We start from the raw sequence: 12,864 nt of genomic DNA on the forward strand, positions 1-12,864 counted from the left end.
AATAGTTAATAAGATTTTATGAAGCAAGAGGGGCCCCGATTAACTGTGCAGGAACTTTCGGTACTAATCGGAAGTTACGTTATATCAATTATAAGCTTTTCCCCTGAAAGCAGTTAATATATGACCGGCACGACTCTATTGTTAAAGGAAAAGTATGATGTACAGGAGGAAGCCACAACTACTGAGGTGAATAGCATAAAAGTTTAATTATATTTTTAATTTAGTTACATTAAAATATATGCTCTCCACTGAAATTTGTGATGTTTTGTCTCTGTATATTTCTCATACTTTTTCTGTGAACAATAGAGTTGTGCCGATCATGTATCTAACTCCTTTCAGGAAGAAATTTTAAATTAAAATAACGTGACTTTCAGTGCAAACTAGACATTTGCATATCGTTAACGGGGCCTTTTCTCCTTAAGCTTTCGATATCTTGTCACGACTTTCATCTATGTTATTCCGTTCTCGACATTAAGGAAATACACACACACGGAGAACAGTGGAAATTTATAGGTCTACAGTCTTTTCAAATTGCAACCCAATTACAAATGAAATGACAAACAAAATTTAAACATTTCTACCTTTTACGACGTATAATACATTTGTATAAAATATAGGTATTGTATTTAAATAGTTTAGAAGTATTTCACACAGGAAATTCTATTGTGAAAAATGACTTCGCACCTGAAGTTCAAAAGTAATAAACCAACAGAATTTCTTAACGCTTAAATCGGTATTTCTTTTCATACGTTTATTTAAATCAGAGTTTGAAATTCGAATTTTGACGTAAATTTCTTCTTACAAACGTCACAATGGAAGTGTATCTGATTACTGTAAGCAAGTAGATGCAGCTAGAAAGCAAAATTATTTCTAAGTCTGTTTACTATGGTAAGGTAATTGTTGGGAATGTATTTCTAAACAAGAAAATTTTAAATGCAGTTTCAGTTTACTTTTTGTTTTAAATCTGTCTTTACAATGGAAGCATATATGATTTTTTTTTTTTGACGAACAGGTTGGTGCCTTAATAAGTGTGATTTATCGTAAAAACTCTTCTTACATACCTCACAAATGTAACGAAGATTGTCTTTATTGTGAAAACTTTGGTGATGTTTAAACTCACAATTTGATACAAAATGTCTGTTACATACCTTACAAAGATACAGTTTTAGGTCAAAATGAATTCTCTGATGAATGTTTAAAGCGTTTTTAGACGCTAACTCCTTTTTACAGGTATCACATTTTTGAATATGGATTTTCGAATGAGCTTTCAGCATATTTTTAGTTTCGAATGACTTACTACAATAAGCACAAACGAACATATTCTAATGTTGAGCAATGCAATGTCTGTCAACACTACTTTTGCAAGTAAACCCTGTTTTACATACATCACAAAAATACTTATCACCTCTATTTTTGTGAGTTCTTTCATGTCTTCTCAAATAGCATTTTCTTTTAAAATGCTTGTTACACATCAGACAATAATGAGATACCGGTTCATGTGTTCTGCGATGCTTCTCTAAATGGCCTTTTTTATTAAGTATCTTATCGGAAATGTCACATCGAATGGGTTTCTGCTTAGATACTTTACAACTTTTTGATGATGATAGCAAACAAAGTTTTGTATGATCAATTTTGCTTTGTTTTTCGGTGTTGTGTTCTTTCGTGTGTCTTCTCAATAGAAATTGCCAGGAAAATTTCTGATTGCAGGTTGTGCAGCTAAATGGTTTTTTCCGATATGAAAGTTCAAATGCGCTTGTAGTATTTCTTTGTTTACAAAAGTCTGTTGACATAAATCACATTTGTGACTTTGTTTATAGTGAGATGAATGCGTTACTCTGAAGTACTTTTTCTTAATCTATCCTTGGATTCTGTTGTATTTTCTAACTGAAGGAATGAATTTCATGTTGTTTGCATTACACTTATTCTCCTTTTGTCTTTTTGCATTGTGCTGAATATCGTATTGCTCACTCTCTTCTTCCTTCTTAACTGAAATTTAAAAGTTAAATACAATAATTACTTCGTTTACTTTAAATTATGTACTTATTGTGTTCACATAATTTGACACATAATAAACATTGCACAATTTGAATATTAAAATGTAAGTAGGTAAGAGAACTTGTGCATTTTTAAATACACAATATTCCCTATCTATTTAGAAGGTTTTCTTTATCTTATAACATAATCAAAATAGGTAAATAATAGTAATAATGATAATAATAAGCACAGCTGGTTAGGAGTTGAAATTTGATACACAGTTAGGGTATGCCATGAGAATGAACACTAAGAAGGGAGTTTTTGAAATTCTCCCCCATGGGGGAGAGGACAAGGGTTAAATATTACTCTGAAGCACTGGCTTCTACCGTACTATTTTAGATGCAATTTTTTGCGTTTTTTGCAGGAAATCGAGCATATTTTCAGACACGTCTAAAAATTCTCTAATTAGCCTTGGAATAGAAAGACCTAACTTTTGCATCCGGTGAAAACAGGTAAGATTGGCTATAATCTAATAATCTTAATCTTTGCTATCGTTACGTTTTGCCCCAGCAACGTTGGACTCATCTGCTAGTATTATATCATTAAGTTATTCTGTTCGTATGAAGTTTTTCACGATAAAGCACGTTAATACTGTAGCTTAATTTTTGGATCTGAAAATGAAATGCAGGTGATAAATTCTCGTAATAAAAAAACAAACAAACATTCCTTTGTTATGTACAGTACATGTGTAATATCATGCGTAAAATCAGAAATAATGAAGATTTTACTCGTTATTAGCATTTACAATTTTTTATAAACTTCGTCTCTGACCAAAAAAATTAAGCTTTTTTGCCATTCATTTCACAATATATAAATTTATATAAAAACTTTTTGAATAAAATATTATTGCGGATGATGCCACACACAATTTAAGAAGAGTTAAGGATAATTGAATTTATTTACATAGTAATATCAATAAATGTCCAAAAGTGTAGAACTTTGTAGCACATTGAAGATGTTTACATCTTTAGCTATGTCATTAAGGATACAGTTTTAAAACTACAAGCACATTTAATTATTTAACAGTTCAAACCAATTAATTACAAACTATATTATTGTTAACTATTTGGGTGACTGAAAGAAGAGAAAGTGGGGAGATAATGAAGGTAGGAATATCTCGCAAAATTTTAAATGTCACATAGAACTAATATTAGCCTATATGTAAAGTCTGATCTTCCAAAACACACTTTAACAAATAAACTTGTAACATGTTACTTACTTTGTACGTTCTTGTCATTTCTGTTAGAATTTCTGTCGGAATGAAGAATTCGTTCTTGACAGGCTAAAGAAAACACAAAAAACTATGTTATATATGAAAATAATTATGTAAATCATAAATGCCTTGTTGTGCATTAAAAAAGTGCCTTAAAACTAAATTATTTCTTACATATTTTGTAGAAATTAATTCCTTTTTTTCAGTTTGGTTTACGGTTGTATAAGGGAATGCACCATGTGGGCAATCTGCTGAAGGGGGATCTTCCTGGAAGTACTTTGTATGAGAAACCGACCCTATTTAGGCGTTACAGAAGTAAAAAAACTTGAAAAACTCTACTTGGGCAGCCCATTGATCAGAAACGAACCCACAGTCAACAGTGTTCAGTGATTTTATCCACTGGGCAACTTATTAGACCAGGAATTCCCAACTTGTGTTCAGCGGAACCCTAGGGTTCAGCTAATAAAAATTTGAGGTTCCACAATAAAATCTGTTGAGTGTACTGATATACAAATGTGACAATATATAAATAAAAATACAGTCATTAAATCTGTATATATATTAAAAACAAAACGTTCTTTTACAGAAACGTAAATTTAAAAATAAATTTCATTTACAGTTTGAAAATTTCAAAACAACGTGTAAACGGTTTTTAGAAACATTGTTTTAATTTTCAATTGAATGGATTTCAGTTTTAATTTATTTATTTCATTTTATTTTTAATTGTAATTTTTTTCGGTTTCGGTTTTACTGTAAAGTGGCTATTTAGTATGCTTTAATTTGCTGATATCTGCAGGGTTATAACATTTTTTATAGTAGGTTCCCAGTGTTGTTCGTTCCTCTTTCCTTAATCTCGAGAACATAGCTAAATAGATGAAATCCCAGACCAGATATGGCCTTGAGGCACCAAATAACTCTATATGAATTTCCGGTTAAGACTAAAAATCACGTAATTTTTTAAAATAACATATAATTAAAATTTGTCGGAATTGTGATGATGTCAATATAATTTCGAACCCCTCTCCTCTAAAATAATATGTTCCGAAACATATATTTTAATATGGAGGTTAAAAAATAAAGAACAATGTATAAAAAAGAAGTGAAGCCAATGTAAATAAATTAACTCCCCATCAGACTGAATCACATGTGTTATAATTTTATTTTTTATAAATGTCAAAAAGGAAAATTTAAATCTTCACGCTGGCGCTCGTAAACCAGTTAAAATTTGGAAAAAAAAAAAGGGAAAACAAGACATTTTAACAAGGGAAATTCTTAGATGGCATAAGAGAAAACATCATTGTCTACAATACAAGCAAAAATTTTAAACTTCAATCAACATTTTTTGATGAAAGTCGAGATTTGGTGTCAGTTGAATACCAAAAATCGATCTTACTAGCGGCCCAATCTGGTCTAATTTCACTTGGAGACAAGAGAATAACCAACAGGGAGAGAGTAATGTCTAATCGACATTAGGAAATCTGGGGATAAAATTCTTTAAAAACTCCAAATTTCGAGAACAAAGTAGAAATTCCCTCTTCCCACCTCACAGCTTTACTCTGTCCGACATCGTGGATTTAATGGAAAAGAAATTTATTCGTTCGAAAAGAAACACACTTTATAATACTCTGTAAGCATTCACATTGGCTCAAAATAAGAGAGTGAAATTGTTAAGATTTTCCGCCTCATTGTCCACTATCACCCACATGTCTCGTTTATATTGACAATAGACAACCAAAAGTTGTTAAAGCATTGTATCATAAAATTAAAAGATAGTGTCAAGAGTATTCTGACAGAAAACAATCAATTAAAAATAAGACTACAGAAACACACAGAAATTCTGAAAATACAGGAAGACATTAGAATTAATAACAACGTGTGACTGAAGCTATATGAGGGGTGGAATGACATCGTTTTTACATAACCTTAAAACAAATACTGAACAGATGTGAGAGTAAAGTCACTCACATTGTAAAATGAATTGTAACAAAGCATTTGGCTTCAATAATCTTATGGATTTGGAGTATTTGTTTTAAGGTATGAAAATCAATTATTTTTAATAATAATAAGTTCATTGTTAGTTTCCCACCCTTTTGGTTTTTAATATACTTAACTATATTTATTATTAATAGTGGAACAGTCTACCAGAATTTGGAAAAGTGGTAGAAATTGCTGTCCCAAATAATGTGATATATCAAATTATTATATAAAAAAGTTTTATGCTCGATACTTTTTAGTTCTTTAGTATATGGGTTGTGTTAAATGTTGTATATACAGTGCACTGTATATATCCAAAATTCCCTTTGTATTGGTTAAATATTGATGCTGTAATTATGTGTGTGCTAAGTTGGTACTATGTGTTTGTAAGCTTATGAGGGGTACTTGTACCCAGAATGCATTCTTCCTGAATTTGAAGGTGATTATTAAAGACTAATTTTTTTGTGAAAGATATGATCTATTTTTCGGTTAGCCTTGGTGTAATAAACCCTCCAAATTGTTAAAATCCTATTTATTAGGCTATCTAACTCTATCTAAATACATTGACTTCATTTCAATTGTCTATTTCCCTTTTGTCGACAACATCACAAATGGATGTTTCTATAATAAAAATGTTCACATTGTTATAAATTTAAATAATCGAACTGTTTACTATCCTTGGTCTTTCGATGAATCTCAAAAGTATAATTTTAGTCCCTTACAAATCCCAGGGCTGAATCAATTCAGTTGCGATTTTCATTTCAGGCCTGGTCTTTTCTGGCTCGACAAAACCCTGGATAAGTCTAAAGTGAACACTTAATGTTCCCACTCTTCAGACTTTCATCGTGGAAAAAAAAGCAGAAAGTGAAAAAAACCATAAAAATCTGACTGTTGTTTAATACAAAATTAGGGTTTCTCATTTTCCGGTCTTTTGCTTGTTCCCGAATTTCGGGAAAAGTGTGAACTGTATGTTGGGATAGAATTAATTATCCCAAAATCATATTAATAATGCTGTGTAAGATATATATTTAAAATTACCTTTGAACTACATAGAAATTTTCACAAATAGAAAAAATTTATTAAAGTTTGCTGGAAAGTGTATACAACACCAAAAATGCTTTGAACTTAGTTGAAAATTTAAAAAGATGAACTTAGATAAAACTTTTAACTTAAAATGTAATTAACATTTTTTACATAAAACCTAATACAAAATATTATTGTAAATTTTTATATGATTTTAAAAAACAAAGATGGTCAATGCTCCGATCAATCAATCTTATTCTTATTTTAGTAATGAAAACTCCCGCTACCGAGAATGCCCTTTCCAATTCAGTTGATGTGAGTGGAATCGTCTTTTAACGCATTTAAGAGAAAACAGATATGTGTTTTTTACCCATAGCCTGGAAGTTTTCTAGTTTGTTTTCGAGATTGTAGTACTTCTTTTTTCTCTAGTATTCTTGATTTGTCTACCTCGACTGCTTTAATAGCAACATGGAGCATATGGCTCAATAATTGGGCAGTTCGTTCGGCTTTAATAAATCAGGTTTGTGAAGAAAAACTTCATACTTGCAGACTTCGTACTCGTTTGTATCCTTGCCCAATTTGCCCAACCTGGCGTTACGCAGTTATTGAAGTTACTGGGCATGGTTAAAAATTAAGACAGCATAAGCACAATTATTCCAGATATTACAGGTTCTGACAAGTAAAGAATTTTCAGAGTCCTGTCACAAATAAGCTACATATTGATTGTTGAGCATTTATGACATGCCATAACGAACAAAAATTTAAAAAACTAATAAGTACGTTTAAAATTAATAAATATAAATGTATTCTGACAGGTTATGAGTTAATTATAGAATTTCCTCAACCTTAACACAAAATAAAAAAATAAAAAACGTGAACTTTTTACAAATTTGACGGATTTCTCAGAATGAAAAAATTACGTGTGATCCCATTTGAGAAATCCTATACAGAATACATCTAAATTTACAGTATAATTGTATAAAATTGGTAATATTTACTTTGCTTTCAATAATTTAAAAAAACTAATATACAAATTTAAGTTATAAAATGTGTAAAATATTTTGAAGTTTGTATTACTTACCATTAAATCTTCGTATTGATCTGCGAGATACACTCGTTGACAATCTTCAGTTTTGATTTTAAAATTCAATCTTTTCGAAACAACTCTACATTCTGATTTTATGCCGTGTTTAATGTCACGTTTGTTCTCTTTTATTTCCTCTTTCTTACAATCTCTATTGGAATTTACAAAGTATTTTTATTATAAAAAATTCTAAGCAAAGAATTGAAATAAATAAATATATAAAATTAAGTTTAGTTTTAATTATTTAGAAAAAATATTTCTTAACAAAACTGTGTAAAAATCTAAAAAAAAATGTGGATATTTAAGCTGAATTCTAAAAAAACTGTAGACCTATAAATTCCCACTGTCGTCTGTTAGGCTGTCTGCCTTTCCTTCCTTATTCTAGAGATTGTAGTTAGATAGATGAAACCAAAGACCAGATATGGGAACCAAAGGCGTCATAAGCACTGATTACCTATATACGAACTTCTGATGCAAAATTGAAGTCATGTCATTTAAATTCATATATTTGTCCTGAAAGATGTCACCTAGAAGACCAGCACAACTCTATTGTTAAAGGAAAAGTATGATGTACGTTTTTCCGTGATAGAAATAAGCTAGGCGCTTTGAAGTTTAGTGTAAAGAACAATAGAGAGGTTGCGGCCAAAGTTTTCAACGCAAAAATGTGTACTTCGGACATTCAGTGCCTCCTTCCTGTAAGCCTAGAAGTTTGACAATGGCGTTTGGAACGTCGAGCATGATTCCACTGATGTTAAAAACACCATCGTCAAATGTCTAGGCTTACGGGAAAGTGGTGCTGAATGTCCGACATACACGTTTTCGCATTGCAAACTTCGGCCTCAACCTCTCTAATAATGGATGTAAAAATCTTGCCAGTGAACATGATATTATGTAAGAAAAGTAAAATAGCTATACGGGGAAACCCCGTGTACTTTGACCCTTTGATCCGAAAATTTCATTAGCAACTCGTCCATAATAAGAAAGAATAAGTCTAAAATTTGAGCTTTTTAGACCCGGTAGTTTTTCCTCTAGGAGCATCTGCAGTGTCGCTTGGAAAAATACGACATTTTTGGCTATTTTTCTACTTTTTCGTTGCTTATATTTTGGCAACTGCTTAATAGAAAATCATTAAATTTTGCACATTAACTAAGAACACAAGTATCTTTTGAATGAGTTATTCAGACTAAATACAGGCACTTGGTAGACGAAAATATTGTCCCCCCAAAATTCAATAACTGTGATTCTTGTATAGTCATTCAATGGCATTTTTACTTGGCACAGAATCACTTCAGTGACTCTCAATTTGAATAACAGATTATTATTATTGTATGGCAAAGTTACATATTAGGACATGAATTTTATCGTTCATATTATTTTCAGGTTTATTTTTAGGATTAAATGATAAACTAATTTCCTCACGTAACATGCTATCACTTTTTTCATTAGGATAAATCAGGGTCAGATGGTGAACACGTGTCATTACTGTATAAATTTAGTGCCAAATCTAGAGCACATTGCTTTGAATATCCTAAGTTCAATGAAATTCTTAAATGCAGTTTTAAAAATTTTGAGCAAAAATGTGTAACATTTAATAGTTATTTTTAATCAATGCTTTTAAGAAATCTTATTTCACTATTGTAAATCCTAGGTATTTGACAATTCCGATATTTATGTGAAAACTTTTCTTATTGAGTAATGATAAATGTATATTTGAATTGTAAACTTGTTAATTTATATACTTGGAATTTAATGATATTAAAATTTACTCATTTGCACTTATTATTTGATTTGGTATTTTCCTATTTATTTAACTAGATTTATTGTAGTAATTTGTTTTCTGCTAACATTATTTAATATTAAATCTCAAATATTACTTCAATGGAAATTAATGCAAATGAAATCATAAATAGAGAGGCTAAATGAACATCAAACCTCTATAGCATTGTAGTATTGTACCAGTTTTTCACCATTGGCATTCCTAATATTAATATATTGTTCTATCAGGGATAGATCTGGATAAGAACAATAGGATGATGTCCATGCTATAACCACTTGTCATTTTATTTATTATAAAAATTACATTTTGAGATTTGGTTCTATCTGCCCTTATGGGATGGAAGAAGTGATTCAAGGTAAGATGGTAAGCAAGGGAAGATGCCTACTTTTTGATATTTTCAAACGGTGACGTCAGATATTGTCATGTGTTTGTATGATGAATCATTTGGCAAATATTGAGTGAGGAAAGCTGTAGTTGGCTACTGTTACCTCATTTTCTACGATAAAAGAATAAAAGCAAGATAAAAATGAAGTTTTTGTTGTGAAATGTTTCTAGAATCATTTTAAAACTAAAAGTTAAAATAGAATTTATTAAAAATTGCTAAATTAATATGTGATGTAGTTAAGGTTCTAAAGTTTCCATTGTCAGCTACCGCCGATCCCGATCGGACATGCTTGAACACGTACAACATAGGCATCTTACCCTGGCAAATGGAAAAGATGCCACATTTTTCATGGGGTAACATGCCTATTTTTTGTTAATTGAATTCCAATATGCCTATTTTTAATAAATTTTTGTTTTCTCGTTTTATTGCAGAATATGCATAGAAATTATATAAGGACTTCTCAAAAAGGTTTTTGGACTGAAAAAAAGCTTTCAGCTAGCTATAGAGAACGTTAGAACAAGCAGAAACTTAACAATACTTATACTGCGCTGTTATACTTACTATAAAGTACTTTGTACTACATATGCGATAAATTAAATCTGGTTAAAATATTCGAAAATTAATTTTATGCAATTATATTTGTTATCATACCCTAATGGCATTTGGCATCTCACCTGGATACTTAGAGTGAGATGCCTAAAATGCCAGACAGTAAAAAAGTCGTCATTGCAAACACAATATACAATTATTTTTCATATACTCCAAACTTTCATTTGGAAAACATGCTCAAGAATATGATATTTTCGTTAGAGGCCTCCAAAACCCAAGTTATCGCTATAATTTCCTTCATAAGCAAAATGTTAGGCATCTTCCCCCGAAACACTATACATAACTTTATTTCCCCCAAACATATTTATGTAGCTAAAATTAGTTTTAACTAATGTTAAAAGTTAAAACTAGTTTTATCTAAAATCAAAACATGTACAGCAGTAAATTAACTAGACAAAACCCGTTTTGTCTTGTTAAAACTAGAATTTACTGCTAGTCAAAAATGAATTTGAGTAAAAACTAGTTTTAACTAGACAAAACGGGTTTTAACAAAAACATATATTACTATATATGTCTTTAAACTAGTATAACTTATGTGTATGTTTTTAGTCTGGAGCGCAAAATAAATGGTGGTCTCTCTTGGGCAGACTTGTCTTCAATTTGATTAATAATAATCTCGCCATCGGTCGGAAAAATCGACAAAAAGAAAACTTAAAATACCGACGCCAGGGTGCAGCTTTAAAATTTGCATTTTCCAGCGCTTGTTCCAGCAGATAAAAAAGCGGAAACACCCACTGGCTGGATGGTTGAAGAGTAAGACGTCTGTGTGTCACCGACTCCTAGTTTTAACTGGATGTTTGTGTTTTTTAAAGGACTTTTTTACCTTTGGCGACATGAAGCCTAAAAAGGAAGGCCTGTCGCCATATGTGTATGTTTTTAGTCTGGAGCGCAAAATAAATGGTGGTCTCTCTTGGGCAGACTTGTCTTCAATTTGATTAGTATAAACTAGTTAAAACAGGTTTTGACTCTAACATATACACTTAGTGGGAAAATATCAAATTTTAAGTTTCCCTGTGTTTTATTTTATTCGTAATTCCATCTGATAATCCTAATATATTAATTTTTTATAGAATAATTCATTTGGGAGCGGTTTGTCCATTCATAAATTTATTTTATTTTGACTTTTAACTAATAATTTTACTCAAAACTGACAAAACCAGTTTCCGCCAGTGGTGCCTGATCGCCGTAGCGGCATAATTTAGAACTAAGACTTAGCAGACTGTAGATTCTTGTGAACCAGTCGGCCATAGCACGAGAGCTCTAACAAAGACAGGCAAGTAAACTCGGTGTTTTCGCGTTGTAGCAGTAAAAATTGGGTGCACAATCAAAGTAAATAGAAGAAAGTCAAGAGATAGCGCGTCAACAACTCACGTCATAGTTTGTAGCTACGAAACACACGTGATATATGGTAAACAAATGTTGATCCTAGAACCCACCTCGTTTTTATAACTCGTCTGGCAGCCACCGTTCTTACATCGTCAGTCCTTTTTCTTAGGTCTTCAGTTATTTTGTTCATCCACCTACTCCCCTTCATTAGGGGCATTGATGCTATTAAATATCGAAGATTTAAGGTGGACGGGGTGGAATCGTATGTATCTCCATCAAATCCATTTTCGTCGCGCAGCTGCACAACCACACAAGCGGCATTTCGGCGCCTGCGTACTGTATTCAAGATGGCGAACGATGCCGACACTGCCGTTATGCACGTGTTCACAAATTTTATTTTGTACGGTTCGCTTTATTTAACTACATTTTGGATGAGAGATATTTTCTTGGATAGAGAAGAACTGGCGTACAAAATATGCTTATTCCTCGATCAATATCTGTTGTTAAAGAATACTATTTGGAATAAGATTCGTTTGTTTTTCCTTTGAATTAAATTATATGTGATTATTTGTGTTAATTTTATTATCCTTTCCTCTTTCATCTAATGTCCGTTATTTCACTTAATTAATCGCATCGTTCTTTCTGCCATTAAAACACCACGTGATTTTATTTTCTCACGTGACTACCAAACAAACCGTTATTGGCTGATAGAAACGCGTCATGGCGAACTTAATGACGAATTTACTCGTTACTAGAATTCGTAAATTTTTATAAAACTCATCTCTACCCTGAAAATTAAGGATTTTCTATTTTATAATATTTAAAAATCAAATGTGATAACAAAAGGCGCTAGCAAAATTTCAAATGTTGCCGGAAGAGTTGAGTTACTGCTTGCTGGTTTATCCCAAGGTCAAGGACCTTGAGTTTATTTTACTATCGAATTTCTCTTTAGAATGGAGACAGAGGGAGAGAGAAAGTCCACATAATAACTTAAGTTCAATATACCTGTTAATGTTTTCACAATTGTTTTCTAAATCAGAGATATTTCTCTTCTTCGAATATTTTTCTATTTTTTCCTATGTGCGTTGGAGGTAAGTCTTTCTTTCACACAGACAACAAGTTTTACGCGGCAAACTCCAGGGAACTGTCCTGTGTGAGGGTGACCTCATTTTTAAGTGCAGAACTCCTCCAATTAGAACTGTTGAAACAAGATTTCTACTCTTCCGACACGTGTCGAAAGTTGGACTGTTTAGCGTAGCGTTTCCCAAAGTGGGCGCAATGCCCCACAGTGGGTGGATAGTAAATCTAAGGGGTGAAAAGAAGCAAATGGACAACAGGGAAGACAAGAAGTAGAGTATTTGCCTACTGTGACAGTAGGGAAAGGTTGCGATTACTGATAATCTTTTTCTTTCCTTTTTTTAAAACAGTTGTGAAGGAAG

General features: G+C 31.7%; 1 protein-coding gene across 1 annotated transcript; it reads right to left on the bottom strand.

The window, feature by feature from the left end:
• Positions 1-1,071: 1,071 nt before the first annotated feature.
• LOC136980575 (uncharacterized) lies at positions 1,072-11,734 on the bottom strand. Its single transcript, XM_067276715.1, has 4 exons — positions 11,536-11,734; positions 7,326-7,479; positions 3,254-3,316; positions 1,072-1,986 (listed from the first exon to the last, which is right to left on the bottom strand). Exons 1-4 carry the CDS (start codon positions 11,640-11,642, stop codon positions 1,900-1,902), a joined length of 411 nt encoding a protein of 136 aa, XP_067132816.1. The 5' UTR covers positions 11,643-11,734; the 3' UTR covers positions 1,072-1,899.
• Between the last annotated feature and the right edge of the window lie 1,130 nt (positions 11,735-12,864).

This window comes from Centruroides vittatus, unplaced genomic scaffold, assembly GCF_030686945.1.
Source record: "Centruroides vittatus isolate TY-2023 unplaced genomic scaffold, ASM3068694v2 contig_711, whole genome shotgun sequence".
Taxonomy (NCBI): domain Eukaryota; kingdom Metazoa; phylum Arthropoda; class Arachnida; order Scorpiones; family Buthidae; genus Centruroides; species Centruroides vittatus.

Excerpts from the sequence above, each read along its gene's own strand:
- LOC136980575 (XM_067276715.1), bottom strand. The coding sequence starts at position 11,642 with ATGCCCCTAATGAAGGGGAGTAGGTGGATGAACAAAATAACTGAAGAC. Across the intron at positions 7,480-11,535 it reads AGACGAGTTATAAAAACGAG|AGATTGTAAGAAAGAGGAAA; the intron begins GTGGGTTCTAGG and ends AAATTCCAATAG. Across the intron at positions 1,987-3,253 it reads AAATGACAAGAACGTACAAA|TTAAGAAGGAAGAAGAGAGT; the intron begins GTAAGTAACATG and ends TTTAAATTTCAG.